This window comes from Trachymyrmex cornetzi, unplaced genomic scaffold (genome assembly GCF_001594075.2).
Source record: "Trachymyrmex cornetzi isolate Tcor2-1 unplaced genomic scaffold, Tcor1.1 scaffold47, whole genome shotgun sequence".
Taxonomy (NCBI): domain Eukaryota; kingdom Metazoa; phylum Arthropoda; class Insecta; order Hymenoptera; family Formicidae; genus Trachymyrmex; species Trachymyrmex cornetzi.
In genome coordinates, this window is record NW_017299509.1 from 2,295,816 (window position 1) to 2,323,020 (window position 27,205).

Sequence of the window (27,205 nt, forward strand, 5' to 3'; positions counted from 1 at the left end):
ATTATTTTGATGATGGACATAAAATTATTTTCAAGTATGTACTCGGTTAAATTTTTAGATACTTTAACAAAAGGGATATGGATACTATGCTTCTCGTATAAAAGCCAACATTCGCTGTGAATATAGCCTTCTTCGCTTATTTATGTTCAATTTGACATTTCTAAAAAAAATTCAATTGTAAAAAAAATGGTTATACTTTATAATTTATTTAGTAATAATTCGTTTTCTCTTGATTAAAATTTTACGATGTATGCAACGGGATTCTACGAAACATCAATCATAAGGCTTCCAACTAATAGCATCGTATTTTATAATGGAACACATAAAATCTGCATGATGAAATAAAAGTACGTATTTTTTTATTCGTTCAAACGTTGAAATGTTTGTATTCAACCGATATATCACGGCATATCTCCTGCTTCGTCTTGTGTACCAAGAGACACCTGCAAACTAAGTTATCCATCTAAATCATATTACGTTGCTCGACATAACAACTATGACTGACATAATCAGCTTTAGAATATGCACTTACGTAATCTCGGACCGTTCTGCTTGCGTATCTTCTTGAAGTATGTCGGGGTTACATCTAATTTTAGGTTCCGTTTGCGGCTGCACCATGTGTCCAAATCTACGTGAATTTCGAACGACCGTACGTTTATCTCATACTTGAGTTGAATAAAAGTTATAGTATACTTTTTTCCGCTGGTATAAATCTACCAAATTTCTTATACCTATTATATATCATTCATTTATAAATAACGATATAAATAAAAAAATTGTCATTTTTTAATTGTCTGCAAAAAATGATACGTTTATCCCTCTACAATTAGTAGATTGAATCATTACACCAAATTACATTATAAAGTAGCATTATAAAATTTGAATGACTGAAAATATTCAAACTAGAAAATTTTGTTTCTTCGAGTTACATCGTTAGTGTAATAAATAAGCGATATTGTGTATGTATAATCCCTTTTCAGCTGCAGGACACATAAATAATCGAAGCACGAGTTTGTCATAATATATGTACATCCAAATAAAATAAAAATTATCTGAAGAATGTTTCCGTTTCTACCGCAGGAGACATTTTGCTAGGACGTCGCCTACATAATTTAAATTCACCAGCCTCCCTTATGTGCAATCCCTTTTCAGCCGCAGAGCACATAAATAATCGGGGCACGAGTTTGTTGTAATATTCACTGTCACATGTTTCTTAAGCGAGCTCTATCCGTTGTACGTCTCTTGCCGGATATTTCTCGACGGATTGCCTCGATAGTTCTCCATAAACTTTCCTCCGTATATATTTTTTCATTTTCTCTTTCTCTCCTATTTGCGCGTATCGCGTGCGCGCATAAATGCTACCATGAATTCGTAAGTATACATTACGATCCGGAATGATTACGTACGACACGATAATTCTCTGGCAACCTTATTCAAAGATGCAGTCCGGATGTTGCCGCCGTCGCCGCCGCCGTCGAGAGATATCATCTGCCCTGCCGTACACTTTCTTCCAGCCTCTCCCATCCTCTTTACGACCGCTTGTGGCACCAGGATGTGCGTACGTACTTACGTATGTGTGTGTATGTGTGCGAGCGCACAGAGAACTTCGTATGATTTACGAGAAACGAGTTAAGAGCGCCGCCACCGCGCGTAATGATAAACATTTTCGACGTTGCGTGCACGCTGAGAACGTGCGATTCTCAGACCGCGAAAGCGAAGGGCACCTAAGTGCGCGGCATGTAATTTAATAGAATCGTTTACGGAGAGAGCTTTATGATAATCGACGCCTCGAGGCTTCGTACGTACGCACGTAGGTACATACGCGGGATTGTCGTCGCTCTGTATGCTAACCAGATCCTCGCTGCGCCAAGATACAATGCACGACGTGTTTCTCGACGGCTCCATTATTAATTAATAATTTATAACATTATTTTTATCCGATTCCTTACCGAGCTTCTTCAATTCAATTCCAAATGATTAAAACTCTTCAGCGATATCTTTTATATATATGAAAACGTATCATTCACGTGTAAATGTATGAGACTTGGACAGTTGCGCTAGATGTTAAATATATACGGAGAGAAAACGGGCTATTATCTTTATTAGATGCTTTCTAAAGCGAGTGCTCGGTTTATTGCCAAGGCGTGGATACAATCAAAAGTTTCCAACTCTTGGCACGTCACTCTGGCGCGAGGATGACGGAAAAATGAACTATTATGGAATTATAAAGGCTTATATATAGTACAGATATCACAGCGTTGATAAAAAAAATGATACAGGTAAAAAATAGGCACTTTTTAGATAACGAAAAGAAATTGATTTCCTTTTATTACATAAAAAATATTGGTTTCTTCATTTGTGTCATTTTTCTGTTAATGCAGCAATACTAATAATTCATTTTTAAATAATAAAAAGAAATTAATCCTAAAGATTTTAAGATTAATTTCTCCTTATTTTCTAAAAAAAAGTGCTAATTTTTAGTGTCATTTTTTAATCAACGAAGCGATATATTTATTTTTCCTTATGTTACATCTGCAAAAGGTGATCACAAAATCAGTGTCTTTCGTCTGTTTTTGATCTCACAATTTTGGAATTAAATTGTGTGCCAAATAATATCTTACGATGGCATTAATCACAAAAAATTTTTAAGTTGAATCGAGAATTGGTTTTTTAAGAAAAATATGAGAGAGTTAAAATAATTAAAGTTCCTTAAAGTGTCAACCTATATACTTTGAAACACGAATTTTTATGTCAATCTAATTTAATTTGTACTCATTTTGCTAGCTATTGACAACAAACTTGAAGTTAGATTTTCAAAATACAAAATGGCCGATCTAATATATTTTGAGCCATATATATTAAAAAAATGTTTCAATTTTTATGAGAAATATCTTTTCTTATGCCCAATTTCTTCACTTCCAGATAAGTTACGGATAATCTTATCCAGGAGATATCTCCATTGTATTCTGGAAGATATCTCTTAGACAAAGTTATCTAGAGGTGAAGAAATTGGGCATTAGTCACTAATTATAAATATAAAATCAAATCTTAAAAAAAGGCTGATCCAATACTAAAATATGTATATATACACACATATATATATGATATCACCCGTATCCCGCGTTTGCTTTCGTACGTTAATATCACTTTGCGTTATAGCGTCTTTAATTCGAATTAACGGCGAAATCTCCTGGGAGCGATAAAGTACGGCTGCTGCGTCGAGCGGAAACGGCAGTTTCCGCGTACCCTCCATCTATCCCGTATTTTATGCTACTTTGCTTCGTGACCGGCGCTTTATCGCATAAAGGATCTATTGATCTACCGTAAACCAGTAGTCGTCTTCGATTAAAACTCGGCTTGTGATAATGGCCGATAAATTTCGCTTCGGCAACAACGATGGCATTTAATCTCTTAGACGAGAAAGCTCACCACGATTTGCCTTGGTACGTACATACGTACGTACGTATACGTGCTGGGGTATGAAAGAAGGTGGATATCCATTAACATAAGACCCGAGGAGATCTTCGGTCGAAGATAGCCAGCCCCCTTATTTATATAGTCAGGACCAATCAGCCGCCCCTACGCGCGCACGAGTCCGATAAAAGCCAGTTCTGCGATACGAAACGAGCTATATACGTCATTTATAACGTCAGCTATCATTAAACGCAGCACCTTTAACCGAAAAATGATCAGGAATTATCACGGTTTCCCACAGTGAATTTTTACCGCAATTTCTTTTTTGTGATTCAGCGTGCGTGTGAGAGAATGATAGCAAGTGGAAGAGAACAGGGGAAAACAATGTGAGAGAATTGAGTGAACAAGTACATGAATCAGTACTCTGAATATTTATAAACGAAGTGTAACGAAGGAGCGAATGAGAATGTGCGTTAAAGCGAATGAAATGAAATACGGAATTCTGTAGAGCGGAAGAGACGAGCGAGACACAATCGAGACGAACGGCTCGCATAGATGTTAATAATTATTACGCGAATAATGAGAGTAGCTCTTTTTACCATGGTACGATGAATTAATTAAATAATAATATATCACTGGTTATTATATAGAAACGATAGAATATACGGTATATTCTATCGCTTATACGGTACGCGCTGATAATCTACGCTCGATATTCAGATTATTAAAAAATGTTGAAATCACTGGAGATGGTACCATTTAGCAATTTATAATACTCTCCCGCCACCTCCCGATATCCGATCTAGAGACGTCATTTCATGGCGCATTGGATTATTATTCCGCGATGGCGAGCGTGAAACTGGCCTTAAGCCGCCGGGTGCCTGGAATATTCCAAGATCCAATCTCGTGGAGGCACGTAAATCCTCGCGAGGAAACCCGGAGGAGGTGAGCCGTTGTATCCCAGGGCGAAATTAGAATAATTACGCGTGTAATCTAGCCCGCTTTTGCCGTCGCGTCGTCCGATTTTAAGGAAAGAGAGATGCCTCACGGGCATCTCTCTTTTCTTTCGGGAGTATTTAGCGGCGAGGTGTACTTAGCCCCGCAACGCGGACGGACAACGCGGAAATCCGGTTAATCCCCTTTCCCCGAATGTCTCTCTTTATAGAGACGATGTCATGTCGTCTTCGTGAGATGAAAGATTACTGCGAAAGATTCCACGAAAGATTAAGTTCTATAACCTAGCGCTGCCAAGCGACATTTGGTACACTACATTATTTCCACAAAAAATTTGTTATAATTAACCCTCTGGAATTTACGCCAAAATCTGTAATCAGTAATAGTATTATATACTACAGCTATAAGACTCATTTAATTTATATTACTATAGTTTATTTCAACGCGGAAAGAACGATTTAGTTTAAGTATTGAAAAAATTTAGCTAGATACAGATCTGAAAATAATTTGATTGAATTATCAAAATAATTACATAGAAATCGCAAGCATGTTGAGCAATACTGTAGAAAGTTTAGATGCTCTAGCAATCAATTTTTGAGCATCATTTTACGTATCATTTTAATAGTCCAACAAAATTATTTTCAGATCTGTATTTAGTTAAATTTTTCGACATTTCACCACAGTTATTTTTTTCCGCGAAGAAATCAAAATGATATAATTCGTATAAAAAAGAAAAGAATGAATACAACGTATTTTAATAAGAATGATCTAAATTAACAGACGTAAAGAAAATTGAAATGTTTGACATTCTTGACAAAGAGATTTATAATTAAGTAGACCGTACTATTGTCGGTTACGGAGGATTTAAAAATTCATACTTTAAACATTACGCAGTTTTCCCGTGATACTCAAAATTAAGGTAAAAATGTTTTTATATTGTACATATTCTACGAGTGGAATAACGAAAGGAAATGATTATGTATGACATAAATATAATATATGTTTACTACAATATGTTTAACAAAGCTGCGATATTAATATAATATAATCTTCCTGTGCAGTTGATGATATTTGTACAAAATATGATAGTCGTTAAAACGCATTGTCATTATTAATTCAATAATATTCGTCGCGAAATTTATATTTATGTTTACGCATTGCAAAATACCTCTTTTTGAGATACAACATGAAAAAAATAACATTTCGGAACGATACATTTACAATGCAAAAATAATTGTCATCGCTTTGTTATTGTGTACTCTTTATTCCGCGTGTCCACCCATTCACAGTCATCCCTTGCACACACGTATCGCGTTTAATCGAAAGAATCGATGTCCGTTCGGATGGATCGAATAACGTAGAAGTGGTGTTTATTCGCCGCACGTTACATGACGCGACGGCTGAACTAATTAAGCGTGCGAAGTGGCTGTAGGACGCGAAATAATTCAGCCCACGATTCCTCTTCCACGAGAAAGGGATTTCGGTCCCGCGCTGCGTCGCGCGGCATGTTCGCCACCGACACCATCGGCCGACAAACCGCGAACAGCGTACCGATTGCATTCTATCGGTGTTGATATGTGCGCGCCGGTATGTGCGTCGCACACGCATCCGACGAAGCGCTCCTGGGAACGCACGCACCACCTCCTGGGAATGCGCCGCTCGGTCTCGCCTCGTCCCGTCTCGTCTCGTCGCGTCGCGTCGCCCGCAGGCCCGAGACTCGACTACGGTGGAATCGCGGGCATAATTGACGATCAAAGTGGGTAATTCGTGCGATTCTACATTCGTCGACGGTACGAGAACAAGAAGATAATGGAGAAGCTTCGCGAGCACAGGTGCGAACGATCCCGTGGATTCCGCTCGCTTGAGATTTGAGTGTCGCTCTTAAGTGAGGAATCTAATCTCGTGGGACGCGCTACGTCTCTAAACATTATTATTCCTATCAACGAGAACCTTTTACGCGTAATTAATTACGCGTTTGCAGTTTTACTCTAAATTAGTATGAGTAATTCATGGAAATTGACATTATCGATGAAAATTGATAAATTTCACAAATAACGTATTGAGAACGTACTTCGCAAAATAAAAATTAATTAATTAATAATTAGTATATTGAGAGCTTACGTTAAACATTATTTTATTTGACTGCGTAAAAATCTGCCTTTCACATTTCTCTAAAAGCTGTCAATTAAATTAGAGCGCGACAGTAAGGCTGAGTAAGAGAAATTGTGACAAGAGAGCCAAGCGAACGCTTCATTTGAGTACCATGGGTACTTATTAGTCAGTAATTAGCAACCCCGTCGGCGATATGGTTAATTATTACAATTAAGCCATTCTGAGCTGAGAGTATCCCAATTCCCCGCGGGAATTTCCTGGCACACACACACACAAGGCTGCTGCATTATTACTCATGCGCGGATTTAATACAATCCCATACGAATTCGCATTATAAATGACTTAGATCTTCATTTTCAAAGAGCATTTGTGAATGATGTCGAAAGAGGAAGCATCTTGCTAAAAAAAAAAATAAATAAAAAAAACGAGAATGAAAAACGAGATAATGCATGCAGCGATTTATGGTAAAATGTACTATGTGACGCAAGTAAGATTAAGCATCTGCAAGCAAACTTTTTCGAACGCGAATTTACGCGAATGTTATTTTCCTATACTTTATTAAAAGTTTGCGAAGCGCAGGAAAACGCTTAAACTTTACATTGTGTCTGTGTGTGGGTGTGTGTAGTCTTATTTATTCTTATTTAAATTTAACTTTCTGACTCTTCTTGAGTATTGAATCATTCGTCAACATCGAGTACATGTGCAAATTAAAAGGAAAAAAGAGAGAAAGAGAGCCTTTTCATACGTAGTGTAATTATTACTTGTTAATGAATGAAGGAACAAAAAATAGCAGGAATTACCTCTTTTTACTATATTCAGGGAAAAAATCGGTGAAGAGTCGATGCGTCTTTCTTCGTGCCAAGCAAGAGTTTTAATTCAAATATTGCAACATATGTATGTTAAAGTTTTTTCAACATGGAGTTATATCTTGATAAAAGCGCGCAATACTTAAAAATATCGCATACAAAGATACTATAATGTATGTTATATATATTATAAATTTTTGTATGCAATATAAATTTAAGAATATGAGCTAGCTCTCCAAGAGCTTAATCTGGAAAATAGAAGTGGGCGAATCAGGCATTTATAAACTCCAATCAAATCGAATCAAATTTGAAATTTTTACATCGAATCGAATCCTTTTTCGAGATTCGAAAACGAAACGAATTTGAATCAAATTTTCATGGATTTACATTAAAAGCTAAAAAAAAATTATGTTAAAAAAATTAATCATATTCGCGTCAAACTCTGTTTCGAATCTCCCAGATTCGAAAATAAATCGAATCTACTGTGATTCGATTTGATTCAAATTCAAACTAATTCGCTGTTAGAAAATCCGAAATAATATTATAATATTAAATAATTGTCTATGTTGTCGCGATATAACAAAAATTAGAAAAATAATAAACGCGAGTTATACTTTTAAAAAATAACTATTAACTTTTCAATATCCAGAAGCACGTATGTACATATGCACACAATGACAAATATTGAAGCGGTATCTTCCGGGAGAGAAATTACATTTCCTACTAAATTCAGTTTGTAAACGTGCGCGGTTACGCTTCCGCGCTGTTAAATTGGAATAAAATCATTTCTCGCTGTCTCGATTTCTCTGAAGTGCAGTGCAAGGATTTCTGTAATTACGCACTTATGGTGCATCGACGGCGGTAACATTGAATTTACTGACTTTGGTCTGGCACTGGCTACACTTCTCTGAATGAAATCAATGGGCGTAAACGCACGTGTTAAGCGGACGGTATTGTTGCGCCGGCAACATTGTTCGAAGCAGGTTATTGTTACATTATGCCCGCATTATTGAGCCTTATTACGAGCAGACGTTTAAGGCAGCATATTCCACACGACTTACGTTGATGCACAAGCGCTAGCGAAAGCGAGGAATGCGCATCGATGGCATGCTGAGAGTCATACATTCGCGTTTTGATACAAGTTGGTATTGAGTGATCAATATAACACAAACTATCGACTTTACTGCTTGCATAAAAAAGCTAATAAAATTAATTTATTTATATGCTATTTTTATATGTCATTTTTATATCAATTATTAATTTTACTATTACCAATTATCAGTTTTATATTAATATCATTTATTGTAATAAAATTTGTACTGAACTTAAAAAACTTGATAGATTTAAAAAAATGTCGATTTAATCTGTATAATAATTGCAAATATGTATATGCAATATGTAATTAATGTAAAATACTCTACTAATGTAAACATTATAATGATATTGTAGATTAAAATATTACAGTAATATTATAAATTTAATAAAATAAACCTTCTTTTATATGAAAATATAAAAATTTAGAATAAAATTGCACGATTATATTATTATATATAAGTTACATAAATCAAAAATCTCGTCAAAAATTAACATCAATTATACTAAATTTTTTACGTATTATTAACATGCACAAAACAGGATGTAACTGTTAAATTTTTATCTATATTACGTATTTCTCATGGTCTAGAACAATACGAGATTAAAAAATTATTTTAATATTTTTCTACCATTTCTTTAATCATTTAGTATAGTTATGTAGTAAACACACTCGGAAAAATAAACATTAATTTGGGTGTTATGAAAATTATCTCATGTTTTAATTCATGTAGAATGTTACTTTATTATATTGTTTGTATCATACAATAGAATTAAATCAAATAACTTGTAACATTATTTATCTCGAATATATATTATTTGTATTGTTGTATTTTTCAATGTTTATTTTCCGATGTTTACTTTCTAATTTCTATTTTCAGACATTAAGGATTAATTTCACGCGTTTCGAAAAATTATAATCTCCAATTCGTACATGATTACAAATAATTAGCGAGACACTTTATTTGGTTACTCAGTTATTAAATTATAAAATTATTTTAGATTAAAGTGATTATAAGAAAAATATAAATAAAATTTAAAAAATTTCTTATCGTATCGACACAGGTCAGTTATGACAAAATCGTAAACGGTTATATTTAACACTTTTTAATAGTTATAGTTCTCTTAGTTTCCAAAATATAGAAAATGAGATTTTCTTTAAAGGAATATTTTCCAATTGTATATCAACCAAAACAGAAAATTGCTAAGCGATTAGATTTGCACGTATTTTATTTCTGCAAAGTTTCAGAGTTAGGTTTAGAAATGTTCGGATTTGTGCCGAACCTTTTCCATAAGTAGGAATATAGCGTCAAAAGTTCCATCTTTCCTGGAGAGTCACAGTCTATCTTTTTTTTTTTAGAAATCGGCAGAGCACGAGATTTGCAGACCACTTTTAATTAGAAGATAACGATCTTCATTAAAAGTTCCGACATTCCGACGACTAAGATTCGACGGCGAGTATCGTCAGAAAGTAAAATGATTTTGGCGAACGAAGTTTTGAAAAAAAAGAGAAGACGACGACGAATCTCGTCGAACCGCAATCTCGTCGATCGGTCTCGAGAACCTCATCTATTTAATCACAAAATCATCCATCGGCATCACGCTTTTTAACGAGGTGCCGACGTTTAGGACCGAAATTATAAAGCCGGTAGGTGTGGACCACCGATCGATTTTCCCTCATTCTGCCCTTTTTTCTTTCTTTTTTTTTTTCTTTCGATACTTTAAAGTGCTTCGTTTTTGCCACAACGTTGCTCGCGTGCTTGTATTCCAGACAACATACAAGGTGTCTGCACTTTACGACGAGGACTTTATTAGCATTTTATGCCATGTATCACCTCGTGCGAGCGTCGATGTCGGTATATATAATATATATACCTCTTTTTTTATAATATCGAGAATGTAGGAGAGAGAGAGAGAGAGGAGGAGGAGGAGTAAAAGGAAAGAGGATCGCTCGGAGGTGTTGCATTTTCAAAAAATAAGGAATCTCTTAACCCCCCCTCTAGTAATCCGAGCGAGCGTCTCTTGCATCTTATGCGCTTATAACCCCGCAGCAATCTAGAGCTACTATTTTTCGAGTACACTCTGTATAACATGATACACCTTCGTCAGAATGATCAACGTTAATTTACTATACAAGATTAATGACTCGCAGGATCCGTTGTATTGTACGATTATCCACGTACACGAGATTATTATGTAATTAGCCGCGTACGAGCGTGAAGCTTCCCTTTCGATTAATGCGAAACGCTGTTCTTCCGGCGCAATATCCGCTCTTCCGTGCTCCAATTATTTGCCCGCGTGAGCTGTTACGGCGAACGCCGGGGTCCGAGAGATTATTTCTTTCGTTGCACTTTAATCCTTCGAGCCTCTCTCTGTCCCACGTACAATAAAGTTCTCTTATAGGATCGAGAGCACGCACTCGATCAAAGAAACGTTCGTTTCAAACGTCCTCCCATGCGCGATGATTTTCTCCTCTATTCTCATCCTCCTTTCTTCTCTCTCTCTCCTATTTTCTCTTTCTTCTCTCCCATCTATTAATTTAACTCACGCTAGAAGCACGCGTGGTATTCGCGATAACAATTAAAGGCAGATAACCGTGCACTCATCAGTTTTATATCAAATGTTGTGATTGCAAAACTAGCCGGACATCCGGTCAAGTGACGATGGAGCTCCGAGAACGGCTCGTCTTTACGATAAATGTGAGCCCCACGACAATGAGCAATCCCGTTCGCACCGCTTTAATCTCCCAGAAATTGCGAAAGCGGAAGACAGATGAGAATAATTGCTGAATAATGGCGCATTTTTTCGTCTTGTTTCAATCACTTTAGTGTTCACCAGCATAGCGCTATGTATGGGACATTCTGCCGTTCTATCCGTATTTCCTTTGAGAGATGCATTCTTTAATTGTTAAGTACTGACGCAGTAACCCAATTAAGATATTGAATATCAAAGGTTACGTAAGAGAATATCTCGGCTGTTCCGTTATTCCTACATTAATACTCGATGTACTTCGTAATAATTCCTTCAATTAATAACCATCTAATTTTACGAAAACTTCACATGATATGCTATTAATAACCCTTAAAATTTAATAAAATTGACATTGCTTTTTTTGATTGATGACATCAGCTTTACTAAGTTTCAGATCATAAGCTATTGAAAGTAAAAAGTTAGGAAAAATGAACGCTTCGGTGCTTCGCTCGTCGAGTGATTTCACGTCTCGCGACGGAAAGTCTACGACTATATAAACCGGTTGGAAAAACGAGACTTGGATTAAAGTAACTTCGTCGGAAAGTGCGAAGAAGACCGTTGGATAAGAGAGATAGGAGAGATTCTCTCGTGAAGAAGGACAGTGGATTTCACGGTCGTGTCTTTCATCTGTGTTAACGTGCGTTCCTGCGTAGATGTGTGTGTGTCCGAAATAAAATATTCTTTTCTTTCGCGCACGGGTGCCGGAATAAATGGATGATACGTACAAACAGCACCACGTTGTAAATGTGAAGAACGTATTTCAAGAAATTCACGGAACAGCAGCCGTCATCCCTGGTCCTAAGTCTGGTAGAAGTACCGGGTAATCTCTCAGCGCTTTTGGCCATTTTCAGTCGATTGTTGGGCTGCGTGCGTCACAGTCCTCGTTGTCACCTGGTTGCCGTTGCTGTAAAACAGAAATGACACAAAATGTCAAAGAAGAAAAGAGAAAAATTCGTCTTAAGAGATAGACAAAAAGTTTCTGAGATAAGATGAAAATGGACTCAGGTTTTGCATTAAATATATATGTGATGCATGCAATTAAATAAGTATTATGAAAAAAATGTATGTCCTTAAAAAGTAATTTAAAAAAATATAAGGCGTTAAGTAGTGATACAGCTAAGAAACTTTCGCGAGGAAAGGTTACTTTTACGCAGCATGAGATAAAATAAAAATAAAGAAACAGTTTACGACTGCCTAAGGAAGCGTTTAAGAAAGTAATCGACAAGTTTTCGACCGTTTATTGCCCAAGAAAGTAATCAACGAGCTTTAGTTTCAATGTCGGAATCTTCGTTACTGCTTGCTTATATTCACTTGGACAATGGATGAACTTAAAGCTCTTCTTGTTCCAGTTCGATGTAAACTTTGTCGGAACAACATCAGTGCGACTTCACGGTTGTCGTGGATCAACAGTGGTTCGAAAAGTTCTACTGTAAGATGTATTAACGTATCGAAAAATCATCTCTTTGATCTTGATCTTCAAAAAATCTTCAAAAATTCAAAATCGTTCAAAAATTTTCATATCTATTCTCGTGAAATATGCTTTTCAGCAATAAAGAGATATAATATTTGATCATATAGATTCGCATGTCACTGTCTGCAGACGTGACAGTTAACAAAAACGGAGAAAAGATTTCTTGTTCAGGCAATTTATAGTGCGCGCCGGAATTGCATTCGGAAAACGTTTCCTCGAAAGCAACTCTCACCTTTAGACGACAGACGTTAAAGCGCTTCTTCCTCTGCGAAGGAGCGAGTTAAGTTTAATCTCGTTAGAAATTCAGAAGAGCGAGGAATGCTCCGCTTGCCGTCGTTATGTCGCGGATGCTGGCAAAGGTATCGGAAAATTGACGTAATTCGATAATCGCGTACTCGATGGGCCCCCGTCAGATACATACGAGTATGTATGTGTGTAGCGTATATCGGCGCAGATAAGAAGGTATGATCGGCGACGTAGGACATTTTGATCGAGTATCGAGAGAGTAATTTTCGCGTCGGTTCGAAGCGAAAGCAGTGCACGTTGGCACGAGCCCAAGCAAAGACGATTCATAGATTTTGATCTAAGGGATCAGAGTTAGCCATAAGGAACCACCCGTCACCTACTTTTCCGTTATATGAATAGCTTTACTTACACGAGCGATGTGTTAACTTCAGGTGGATTCTTGAAGATTGTTGCGATATTCTCAAAATAAACGATTCATGCAATTTTTTTCAGATTTATTAAATCTGTTTACCAACCAAAAGAGAGAATAAACCTTTTTCTCTCTCGATATTAGCAGTCACTTGAATTATAGTACAAATGGCGAAATAGTAAAGTAAAAAAGAGAGCCTCAGTCATATCCAATGGAGCCAACCTTGGATTTGGCACATAATGTCGTTTTACGTTGCCAAGAAATGTGAAGGCCCACCTACGCTCTAATGCATCGCATCTTCTATCTCCGCTCTTCCCCTTGCCATCCTTTCCGCGATTCTTTCGTATGCATACGCGAGTCGCATTCCATGTAAGAATGCAAGAGAACGCCAAGTATTTTGCTGCACGAAAAGCTGACACGACAGATTGCATGGGATATTTCAGTTCTTTGCACGTGTAACGATTATACCCGCATTGAAAAAGCAGCGAGATAAAGTTGAACATGTCGAAACGACGTCGTTAAATATCTGCATTCTAGATGATAGAACTTGATATCTAATAACCTGGTAATTTATAGGGGAGAGTTACCGAATGCGTATCACTTAACTTATTTTTTATTATATTTCTTATTTGATATCTGATTTGTATGCAAATAAACGTTGGAAATTGTAGCTTGATATTCATGTACTTATTTCACCAATAATAAATTTATTTATTACGAGTCTTTTCACAACATATTGTAATAAAGATACGATTTTGGCAACTGATCGTGGGTCTATTAAACCATATTATCTTTGAAAGTATCGAATTTATTAATAAAAATAATGAGAGATCATCAAAGTAACATTAATACTTATTTTAGTAAACATTTATCAAAGAAAAAGATCAAATATATAGAAATTGATAAAGAACAATAATAAACGCCGAAGTAAAACCGATTTGAATTTATTTTTGAATTGCAACTGACATATTTTTATTCATATCAATTAATTTTACTATTATCAGTATATTTATTGTAATAAAATGTGATATGATACGATTTAGAAAACCTGATAGATTTTCTAAAAACATCGATTTAATTTTTATAATAATTGCAAATATGTATATACAATAAATATAATAAATCATATTATGCAATAAATCTTGTTTTATGAAAAATAAAAATTCAGAATAAAATTGTATGACAATATGATCAACTCTATAATTGATCAAAAATTCAAATAACATCGCTTGAACCTGATTTTTTAAGTGTTGTTTAGCACGCACAAAACAGGATGTAACTGTTAAATGTTATGCACTTTTCATTTATTTCATATTTTTCATATTTTTGTCACTCGGCACTAAATTGCTTATATTAAGAAAAAATATAAAATATTGATGAAGTACAATTTATGCGACCGGTATAACGCATTCAGCAACTTTCCCCTATATAATTTAGTAATCTATTTATCGCATTATCCCCTCATTTAAATATGCTTATTACTGCATATTATAACTCTCCAATTTTTATCGGAACTTGATGTTAGGTTATTGTAAAGGAATATTAATTCGTCGTTTGATTATAGCGTCGCACTGTTCTGTGAATTTCGATTCAGTGCAAGATTGCAATTCGGCGGAGGAAAATTGCATTTGTTGTGGTCACAACTCCTTTTCGTACGTGACTTGTATATCGAACGAAAATACATAGCAACCACTCGATCTTCTCGATCGACACACACGTTGTGTACAAGAAATCTTCTAAACAGTATAAAAGAAGAATAAAAATCTTGTGTAGTGGAAAACAAGTCTTTTTATAGACTTTCTAGCTAAGTATACATGCATTTTCTCGAAACATTAATCAAGTCTCCTCGGAATTTTAAATTAATACATTTAAATGAAATAATATTAAGATGTGGAAGGAAAATATAGAACATTTTTATGCCATCAGGTAGAATATTTGCATCCTCATAAATTCTACAAAACTGTTATATCAAGCATCATTTAATGAAAATCGAGAACTATTATCGTGCATGATCGTCAGAGGAAAATAGCGACTGCCTCTTTCTTGTTTCGAGCCGTCTCTCTCTCTCTTTCTCGGGCAATAAGAGCGATGAGAGCGTGAAGGATAAATGGCGTATAATGAGGACCAGAAGGGAGCAATGCGCGCGGATCACGTCGGGGATTGGTAGGTGGTGGATGGAGAGCGGAAGACAGAGGTGATTACAGCGACGGGCGAAGAAACTTGAGAAGGAGAGATGAAAGAAGAGAAACCGCGAAATTAAATGGGTGTGACCCGTCCTGCGTGTGGGCGAGGCTGTTCTGAGGTGCACAAGTAGAAAACTTCTCCGACGTGTGTACGAATAAATTTTTCTCTCCGCCGAATGCAAGGTCAAAGCTTTTAGTCGCAGGTTCGATGCACCGCAACTATTGACCTCCTAAAGTTTGTCAGTTGTCCTACCCGCTCAATTACAACACTCAAACGTATCCCCAATTAAATGAAGTATCGGTGATATATATAATATTTTAGCAAATAATATGTACCTTTTGGAGAGGGATATAATATATATATTTCTTTACGCAATATCGTATATTACGAAAACGCGCAATTTAACTTGAATGCGCAGATAGCCAATTTTCAAAAAAGCGGCGCACAGGAATACGTAAATATGCAAATTGCCGTTATCGATTCACCGAGAAACGTACATATACGTACATTTTGTGATAATCAAGCAAAATGAATTCTGATTGATGATGTTAATTTAATCGGTTAAATTAATGTACAGCGTTGAATTCCGTGCAAATGATGTAATGTTTATCTCGAATTTCCGCTGCTATCACGTTTTATTTCGATTTTCTCGCAGATATGCTCGTTATTGCAGAATCCTACCTGTCGTTATCGATACTATTATACCATCTTCTCGAGCAACACGATGATCATTGATCGCGCATAAAAACGATTAAATCGACGTAGGTACCAAGTACGCGCTCCAGCTAGGAGTAGCCAGCGCAATTTTAACAGATTCGTTATCCACTTCCGGTTCAGAGGAGCGCATTAATTCGCGCTATGGAAATTTCGCTGTTCGCGTCGTTACTCCGATGAGAGGGGTATGGGGTTGCGAAGTTCCCTGGAAATATCGTCCATTATCCCCGATGCTTTCCGCAGAAAATACAGACGTGAATCAGGACAACAGTGTAAACAACTTCGCGGCTTTTCACGTCGGAAAACACATACTTCGCTCGCTAGCGCAAAAAAAAAAAAATATCGCGGCTACGAAAAATACACCGTTCATTGCTCAAGCGGTTGTATTATACCTACATATATATATAATATATACCTATACTTTAAGATTGTAACTATCATAATGTTATCTTTGCCAATAGGGGTGTTAATATATTCGTTCACGGAATAAATTAGGTAAACCGAAAATTTTCGATATAGAATGTTATCATAATGTCTTGTTATTTTAGAAATATGAACGAATATTGAACACACATTGATTCTAAAAATAATATAATAAACAGCTATTAGCCATCAAAATTGCAATAATAGAAAAAAACGCGTCATATTGAAACGGAATTTGTAGAACGAATAGATCGTGACAGAATATGAAAAAATAAATTACATTTTTAATGGAAATATTGGGTTGGTAAATAAATTCACTCGGTCTTTTTCGGGTGGAATAAAACCATTTTACATATATTGTTTTCAAAAGGATTAGCTATTATATTATTCAATAGCATTAGAGCAAAATTTCAGTATTAAAAATCTATTTTTTTAATTGCGGTATGATCATTTTTAACGAAGTTATGAGCAATCAAATTCGAAATGCTTTTTACACTAACACTCAGTAATAAAAAATCGTATAATATTTTTTGAAAACAAATTTTGGGAAAACGTTAAGCTTTGCTCATTAGACAATCGAACATTTTTGCATATTTTTTTGGGACAGGCCCAAAGTGAAAAGAAAATCTTTTATTTTTTTCATAGTTTTCTATGTGTAAAAATTAGCAAACTTCCGTAAACTCAAAAACACAATATAGTATAACCTTTCGAAAATAGAGATTTCAAAACCTTTTTTAAAATTTAAATTTTGTTCATTTTTAACAAAAATATAGAATATATATAAACGAACAGAACCAAACAAACTTATTTGTCAACGTACTCAATACTAATATGTACTTTTAAATCATGCATCGTAAATAACATGTTGTACAAATATCGTTTTGATATCTCATGTTTTTTTTATAATTACTGTTGCAAATTTAATGATCAACAATTATTATACAGTACACAATATCAACATGTAGTTGGAGAAAATAAAAAGCTGAAAAGATTAGAATATGACGAAATAGGAAATTTGATGGAAATTGTAGATGGAAGAATCAACGTATTTTCAATTACCTAAATTAAAAATTTATTTTATACATATATTTCGAATATAATAATACCGTTATAATGGAAATGTTTCAATTCCCTGATTATACGTACGCATCCAAATGCGATTCAATAAATCGTAATACATTCTTATGAAATGCAAATATTTTGCAAAATCAGTGTTATTTTCTGATATTTTCTGATAGGTGAAATGATAATGTGTATATTTCATGAAGAAGTATTGATACATTAGTAATGAATATATAGTAGATATTTGACAGGCATTAGCAGCTGATGTATATTACGAAAGTCAATATTGATTCTGTTGGAAATTAATGAGCAAACATCGTTTAGTTATACTAAATATCCAACAATATAACGCATCGCGCTGCAATTTGAGAGTATTAACTGCTCGCAAACGGCTTCATAAATCTCTTAATGCGTATGTAAAACTTAACTTGCTTGTAAAATATCGACAATCGTTTGTTCAATATTCACTTGACAATCCGTCGTTCACTAATGCTCGTGTTGTTCATTGAAAATGAAAAACAAAGTCGAAATATTTATTATTATTTATTCTCGAGTATTTCACAGCCATCGTTGCAATTGCAGAGACAGAAAAAAAAAAAGAATCCTATGAAAGAGCAAAATTTGCGGATGGTAGAGGTTCGCGTCTAGTAGAGGCGAGAGAGAATTCTTCGGGCGTAGCAGTAACATTTCCGAGGCGAATGGCTGGTCCTTGCTGATGGTCCGAGAAATGAATGGTCGACGGTGAACATGGACTGTGTGAATAAAAAGTCGCACAGCTGCGCGATACTCACGGCACCCGCGGAGAGTAAAGTCACGACCGCGGTGGCATAGCTGAATCTTTTATGGACGGTGCACCCGCCACGGTTTACGGTTCGGAAATTTACAGCCGGACCGGAAATATAATTCGTTAAGGAGTACAAATTACGTGAGGAATTGTCCATGGCTAAAAATTTCATGAAAGCCGATCAAAAGTTTCATCCGTCAAGCAGCGCGATCCAAATCGATAAACTTCAGCGATTAAATTCGATTTTTGTTATTTGAGAATTTTTCATCTCACAGGCTTTTATACCTGTTTTGAACAAAAAAAAAAGCACATAGTCTAATTGAAATAGTCGCGGACGTGCTTCCTAGGTGCAATTCAAAAAATTTCCTCTTTTAATTAAATTTCAAACGTGTTTGAATTTTAAAACTCAGCTGTAGATATTACGATGAACTCTTGATTGCATTAATAAATTTAATTTTTCCGCAGATGAGCAGAGGATTTATCGATATTCATAAGTCGGCCGTGGCGATATCCAGATATTGTATTCGGGATTCGGGAGCAGAATATCCGCGCTGCAGCTGTCGCGGACGTCGTTCGCGGGGCGCAAAAAGTCACGTAATGCACGTACTTTTATGCGGGAATGGGTAAAAACGCAATGGGCAATGGTAATAATCTACGGAGGGGATGGGATGGGATGGGACACGCGCCGCTTGCTTGCGCAACGGTGTTTCTTACGACTTACGACGTCCCACGTGCTAGGAAGTCGCGCCTGAACGCCTACTTGAAAATACGACCCACGTCGTACCGGATGACGCATCGATATGCGCGCCTTCGATGCTTTTATAGACCCCCGGTGGGCCAGAAAAAGCCACCAGGTCCGGGAGGGCCTCTCGACGGTACGCTTCATCTTCCAGATGCACGGCTATATCGATCGGTGATATATCGTACGACCGCCGTGTCGTGGCTTCACTCGAGTTAACGATTACACGCGGCTCCGTTTCCGATTTCTTCTCTCTTTACGACCTCGTAATTATTAAAACATCAACGCCCTCCTCGACGACGATTCCTATTATATATCTATAGATATTTATGAGATACGTCGGATGAAGACGGAATAATTCAGGCGTCAAACCGATGGTTCCTTAGAAAAACGTTTAATACTGATGTCTCTCAGATTGATTATTATTTCTCTCGGTTTAATTTTTATCTGTATTTGTATATCTGTGGGTTTGGTATAAAAATATTTTTATACATTTTGTATGAGCAAATAATAAAATGAAAGAATAAACCGATAAATTTTATTTTTGGCCATTAATTTTATATAAAATGATTTTACCAATAAACAATCTTATGTTCGAGATTTTCAATCTATTAGAAAAGGACCATAATAAAAAGTTTTAATTAAAGCACGATTTTTTAAGTCTTTATTTATTTGCTTTATACATAAAACAATATTTTTCATTAACTTGATATTAATATACGTTTCAAGATTATACGCTATTCAATGTTGATAAACATACTAATATCAAGTATCTATGAAAAATAGTCAAATAAAATTGCTTTAAATTGAACAAATACATAAAAAGGATGAAAAAAATCGTGCTTACGTAAACATTTTTATTATTCGTTAAATAGGTAGATTAGACAAATATCTCGTATTACGATCGGGTGAATTTTCGAATCTCAAAGGCACGTGTTGATAGTGCTATCGAAAATCACGGCTCATAATATATCAGCGACGACATCAGCGTTGTCGTTGGAGCCCTTCTCATCAATTTGTCGCGGTGCCATGTTCCCAGCATAGACATATCCTCATTTATCCCAATGTTCTATATGTCGACGACCAATTTGCTAATCGAGCCAATCATCCAATCGCATTAACCTTGCCGGCCATTCAGAGACCCCGGTCTCGTTTTTATTGGACGGTTCCTGCGACAGGATTTTAAATTCGCGTTCCTCGAGAACGATCATACAATTATGAGATATACGCGGCCGTTCCCGCTCGGTCTAATTGCATCGCAGAAATAATAACGAAGACTTGTGTCTGTTATGCGCGCACGTTAATTATCATTTACAAATGTCACATTATGGAGATATCTTGCGCAATTCTCCTCTTCATTCGTCTAGCGATTACGGTACATGTACTTGAAGTCCGCCTTCCGACGATCGTTTAGACAATAACGTCAGCTTGTGCATTCCGTTACGAATTGCAATTCAACGTATGCTCGGGTAAAGCTGCAGTAATGCATAACGCGGCTGCATCCACTAGTCACGCTCAAGCTACCGGGGAGGGAGAAATGACAATAACTGTCGCGATAACTGCACAAATGCGAACAAACGCGCGTGTACGGTACACGTGCGTTTGTTTAACGTTAAATTGTAGCCTCGTAAAATGTAAAATGCGCCGCGCGTTTTTATAGAGGATATATCCATCAGAAATAATTAAACTGGGATATATTGGGCCCTCTCTCGCCAAGAGAATTCGCCCCGGGAATTTGGCTGTGCAATCAATTATAGAGATGGATGAAAATGCGATGAATAATTTCTCGACGATATTCCACCGAAGTGCTCATTTCGATAGCAATTTTTCGGCGAGCACTTTATCAGAGATACCATGAAAACGCGTCGGTGTTTCGGAATTTTTGATTTTTAACGCGAATTTTCGCGCACGCACATACGTGCTCTACAGTCATGTGAAAAATGGTAGCACCGCTCCATAACACACTCGATTTCAGATGAAATCGTAATCTCTATTCCCTTTCTCTCGCGCGCCTTTCTTATTTCGCGAGAATCGTTCGACGCGCGTTCTTCGGGCAGCATCGTAAAGTTTAAGCGGGAAAAGCGAAATAGTACGACCGAGAGGCAAACCATTGGATTTTATAGGCCGGCAGTCTCTCAATCAGCGCAAGAAAAGCGCTTTCTACTCCGCCGTAGAAGAGAGGCAATAAAGAGCAAAGGGCTATAAAGTTATAATATGTTTCGTAGATTTTAATTCGCTCGCGAAGAGATTTGAGCTGTATTTATTGTATTGTATTCGTTGCAAACCATTCTTAATATAAGACCTGCATTTCCTGACTTAATTGTTTATATATAACTTTGTTACGTTTATAACTTTATTAGTATATGTGCTAAATAAACGAATTGCATTGTGGAATGGAGAAAGAGGGAAGCTCTTAAATATAAATTTCAGATATAAATCTTTTACATTGCGTAAAGCTCTCACGAATTTCAATAAAAATTTATTGGCGAGATATCTCATAAAGATTATTATAAATACGAATTACAATTTTATTCAGTTAAGAAAAAAGTTTGTGTCAAAAATAAATTTCATATGTCCCAAACGGTTCACTAAAATTTTTGTATTAATAATGTTACATGAATACGATAGAAAGTACAAATTTTATGTTAACACAAAAAATGTAATATTGACATAATTTACGAGTAAATGTAAAAGCACATTTTTCAGCAAAATTAACATTTATAATATTATATGTTAAATTAACATTTTATCCTTTTTACCTTATGAAATTTATGTTAGAAAATAAAAAATTTTATATTATATCTCCACTTACTCAGAAATTGATATTTTAACACGAAATATTTAATACGAAATATTAAATATCAATTTAACATAAAATATTCAAATAACACAATTAGATTATGTTAAATTAATACTCGGATATGTTAAAAGTTCAACACAAAAAAATTTAACAAGGATCGGTTTTAACACAAATATAAATTATGTTCTACTGTGAATAATTATTAATAATCTTAAATATTATAGCAAAATATATATTGTATTTAAATAATGTTAAACTTTGTTTATTTTTGCTTATTTTATATGTATTATAATTAGATGACGTGTTATATCAACCATTCAACTGCAGTTTCACTTATTGCGTGCTTTGATTTCTCGTTTCCTTGTACTTACTCAATACACGTAACGTTTTTCACCATATCGATTTATATAAACCTATTTATATAAATTCAATTATTAATCTTTGCAAACGATAAATTAAATTATTATTATCATTATCATTTTTCATATAATTTTTCTAATCATTTTTGAATATCAACTCCATATCTCTTCGAGCAAAATTCAAATGCGATAAATTGAAATAGTGATACGAATTTGAATAACAATGAGTGTATAAAGACGGAGTATGTGTCGCGCATCGCGATACATTGTATATTGTAAAATATGGAAAGTATATTACAGCACGCGGAGAAGAACGCAGTCACGTTTTACGGACAAAGACGTGATGGCACGCAGCGATAGGAATAATCGACGATACATGAAGGAAGAAAGCTCGTGGGCCGGCTGCATCGAGGAGGGTGAGAGCATCCGTGATGTCTCTGTCGCGCGCAGCTCTACGCGGTATACACACTATATACTCCCACGACCACTGCGCTGCGACTTACTTCCGGAACAATTTATTATTCAGAGGATAGCCGAGATTTAAAAAGCTCCTCCAGCCATCTCTATGATTAATGGCGCAGATATTGACGACAGATATCCACCCTGCGCGATAAATATACGGAATACATGGTAGCTCTCCGTCTCGGTGCTAAAAAAATTTACAAAACGTCCTTTTGCATCCTGTTACGCAATAAAGGAGAAAGAAAATACGTCCGGATATTGAGGAATTTGCACAAATTAACCTTTTGCGATTTTATATTGATTCGATATACCTAATACCTCTCGAGTTATAGTCTATCGCATAATTCTTCAACAATTCGAACAGGGATGCGATTATAAACACTAGATTATACAATATACTTTATTTACGAATGATTAGGTAAAAGTTGGAAACAAAATACATTACTATTTGATCTTTGTTCATTTATACTCAGAGATAAACATAGTAGCGATAACGCAAGTTTTATATGTAGAGTTATACAGTTAAAGTTCCCTCAATTTATTCTTTCAAAAGAGATCTGGTAGTAATAAAAATAAAAAAAGGAGGACCAATACTAATATTATTTATAAAAATAAATATTATTTTCCAATGAAACTGTTTCTCAATTTATTTTTTGATATTAAACGTTTACGTCAGTTTTTGGGGATGCTTTGTACTTATTATTACAAGATTGAATATAGTTGAATAAATTAATAGTTGCAATAATGATAAAATAATCATCTTTTTCTTTGAGTGTGCGAGAAATAGTTTGAATCGCAAAGAATTGAGCATTGTGTATCGTAGCAAAATAAATCGCATTCTCCTCGCGCTCTTTGAGGATCTCTCTCGCGAGAGCAGGCGAGCAGGTTATTAAAATCATCATTCAGAAGACACTCTGGAATGCGCAGCCTTCTCCCCTATACGACGATGATAATCGGAAGCCATCATCGTAACTCGCCAGGCTCATTGGCGGCGTAATAGCAGTCAGGGTATATCTACGGATCGGCATCAGTGAACGCCGCGCGCGGACGTGTAGTTGCGCCAGCAGCTGTACAGCCTTGGACATGCAAAACTGCAGGCTGCAGCGGGGAGAACGAACGACCGCCGCCTGCACCGCCCACGCTGTCCGCTTGTACGTGCGTGTGTAACTGGGATTGCATCGTGGAAAATTGGATAATACCGCGGCCACCGCCGACGCGTGGACGACAAGCATCGGCCGTCGTTGCGGACCATTGCGCGCCGCGTTTCGTCTCGTTTCGTTTCGTTTCGGGTTGGCGCGGACGAATTTTGCAAATTTTTCACCAGTTTTAAGCGGCAACTGTCTAAAGCGTGGATTCGTTTTCATTTTCGACGCTACAACGAGCCAACAATGAGCGAGATGCTGGACATTCCCGGAATTTCCGGCTTTATCGCACGATTAACGGTGGCCAGGAAATGAAGCGAGTGGAATTTTCATGAAATGATCCTTCACGGCGCGGCTTCGGCGTGCATTCGGTCGTTATCGAATAAACGCGAATGAAATTTCGAACGGTGAATAGTAAATGTTTTACGTATCTCTTTTCTCTTTTTCGCCAAAGAAATACAATTGAAGAGAATAATCGTCTGATATGACAAATACATATAATAGGATGAGGTAGTATAATTTTGAACATAGTACTCTGAAGGCCGGTTATTCTTTTTCTGATTAACTTGATTAGACTTTTTATAGTGAGTAACTTTTAAAGTTATCACACACAACACCCTACAAAATTATCAGTTTAGTAATCACAACTAGAAAATTACAACTTTTATATAATTATCAAGTTAAGTCTCATCACAAGTTAATCAGAAAATGAAAAATTGGGCTTCAGAATTATGTTTGAAATTATAACTGAAAGTGAGTAATTTCTAAAGTTACCACTACAAAATCATCAGTTTAGTGATTAATCATATCAGGTTAAGTCTAACCATAAATTAATCAAAAAATGAAGAATCGAGTCTGAAATCAGATTTGAATTTCCTTTCAAAGTTCAAGTACGGTAACTCTGATCTCATTGTGTGGAGGGTACTAAAGAGTACCACCAAACAGAAAACAACAGAGTACAACCAAACTTAAACTTAAAAAATTTCGATTCAAATCCATATGTACAAAATTGTACTATCTCATCCTATTCAACCGGGTTGATATCCCTGTGACGAATTAAATGAATAACGTAAAAGTAACGAAATTAGGACGTATGAAGTAAGGCCGGCAGGGTATAAAGTATCGCGGTCGTATCTAGGCGAATTGTATAGGAGAGGCGGGCGAGTTACGAATCGTTATTTATCGGGTTATTACGCCGAATGTCGTCCACGACACGGAAATAACCATGGCACGCGACGGGCGCACTTAAGCGTATCATAAAGGGCCGCGCATCACATCCATCCCTTGGATGGTTCTCTTCTTTACGCCACCCTTCTAGCCCGGATACGAGGATTACTTTGCGCGCGCGGCGATAAAAATTCCGTCACAGGGCATAAACAAGCAGCCTATATGTATGTCGGATACAACAAGCTGTGCACCATCGGAGGCCTGTGTGTGTATCGAGCAACGCCTATGAATGCCGTCGTTTACTTGCATAATTGCCGCGCGATTAATTCCGCAAACGACGAAACACGACCTGTTCGACACGGCGCGCGGCGTCGGCACTGATATCTCTCGGCACAGGTATTTACGACCAGATAAAAATGAAACATCGAAAGGATCGCTGTGATCCCTCCATTTTTACTGAAGCAAATGGAGGTCACAGACGCGCTTTAATTGCCACGTGGTGCAATCTACGTCTTAATTAATCAAACCCGTGGTTAACGATGTTTTTTCATAAGTCGTGTGGGATAAAATTAATGGGGAAAGTTCCCCCTCGTAAAGCTCGTGAAAAATGCAGCCTGCCGTAGAGCTGAAACAATATTTTCCATTTAGAATTACAATTTTTCCGCTTTAATGACCGTAAAGCTGTACGTACGGGATGGCCACAAATTCGCGCACAATATATCTGTTTCATTTTCAGGAAAAAGTATGTGAAGAGGCAAGCAGTTTTAAAAAGAACGTATTGCAGCACATTCTTATTGTGTATTTAGTTCGCAGTATAACCAAAGATACCCAAGTCTCATTAATCAATATTTGTTAATTAATAATACTCCTGCGCATCGTATTTTTTTATTCCCCTCGCGAAATTAATATTCCTCTCTGAAACGTAATAACAATGCGATCCGCATCACTCGAGTGATATTGGAATTTAATTTCCATATCGAGGGCCGAGAGGAGCTCCCTTATCGACAAGTGCCTGGCTAATTTTCCAGAGTTAGAATTTTTGATACAGAGAGAGAGGTGGGTTCGGTGAAAATTCCACGACCCGCCGCATTCTCCGTAGATGTATCGACGTTGACCGTAATGTTCCACCCCGTTCCGGGTTGCAGCAATACGGTTCGTGGCAGCCGAGGAAAGTGTAACGCCGTTGTCGTTGTCGTCGGAAAGAAAGTCGTACGTAAATAAAGAACATTTCGCCTTGTTCTCCTGAATTACGGCGCGCGTAATTACAGCCGTCGCGCAGCGAGAAAAGATTAATGAGGCCGAGGTAAAATAAAATAAGAGTCGAGCGTTACAGTGAGGCTACAGGCTACTCCATCTGCTACAGTGCAGTGGTAGGTAGGTAGGTATATACGCCGAATATCATGATGTGCGCTTTTATTCGAATCTGAGTTCCAGGTGCTTTAGAGCGAAACATTCGTACTTTGCGCTTTGAAGCGAAATATTCGATTCACCGTACGCGAAACCACTGTGTGCGTTTCCGTCGCTGCATCGCCAATCTCAATTTTTCGACCAACCTTTTAATTAAGCGACCCAAATCCCCTTTCTAAAGCTGCGGCAAACTTTTCGCGCTCGGCTGATCGCTTTGACATCGCGTTGCAAAAGAAAAAAATTTATATATCGGCGTCATGTAACTGTATTGCTTTAACCGTATTGTGGTTACAATATGGACAACCGATTTTATTGCCGAGCATTGAGAGCTCTCGCTGTCGTTTTTATTGCTCGGGAAGATTGCGCTATTAATTTTAGACAAAAACGTAAAGGATCATAATAAAAGGTCATCATAAAATATACAAAGTATTGAAATCGTTAAATAAACAGAAAAATTGAAAAAGTTAATTAAAAGAGTTATTCTTTCTTTTAAAATAGCTCAATGAATATGAATTTTTTTACATAAAAATTTGATAATATAGCCAACAATGTTTAATAATAATTATATTCAGCTAGAAATAATAATTATTACTATTTGTAGCCGAAAACTTATTATAATTATAAAATAATTTTTTATTGTCGTGTAATATCGAATAAATAATGTATTTTTTATATTTAGAGGAAAAGATGATATCGTACGTGTTAAT

General features: G+C 36.3%; 1 protein-coding gene across 1 annotated transcript in view; it reads right to left on the reverse strand.

The window, feature by feature from the left end:
• LOC108765041 (CD151 antigen) overlaps window positions 1–27,205 on the reverse strand; it is a 122,599-nt gene that overhangs the window by 35,662 nt on the left and 59,732 nt on the right. The window contains exon 3 of the mRNA XM_018513532.1: window positions 11,855–12,033. Within this exon, the coding sequence (XP_018369034.1) occupies window positions 11,855–11,974 (120 nt within the window). The 5' untranslated portion in view covers window positions 11,975–12,033. The remainder of the gene's footprint in view (window positions 1–11,854; window positions 12,034–27,205) is intronic.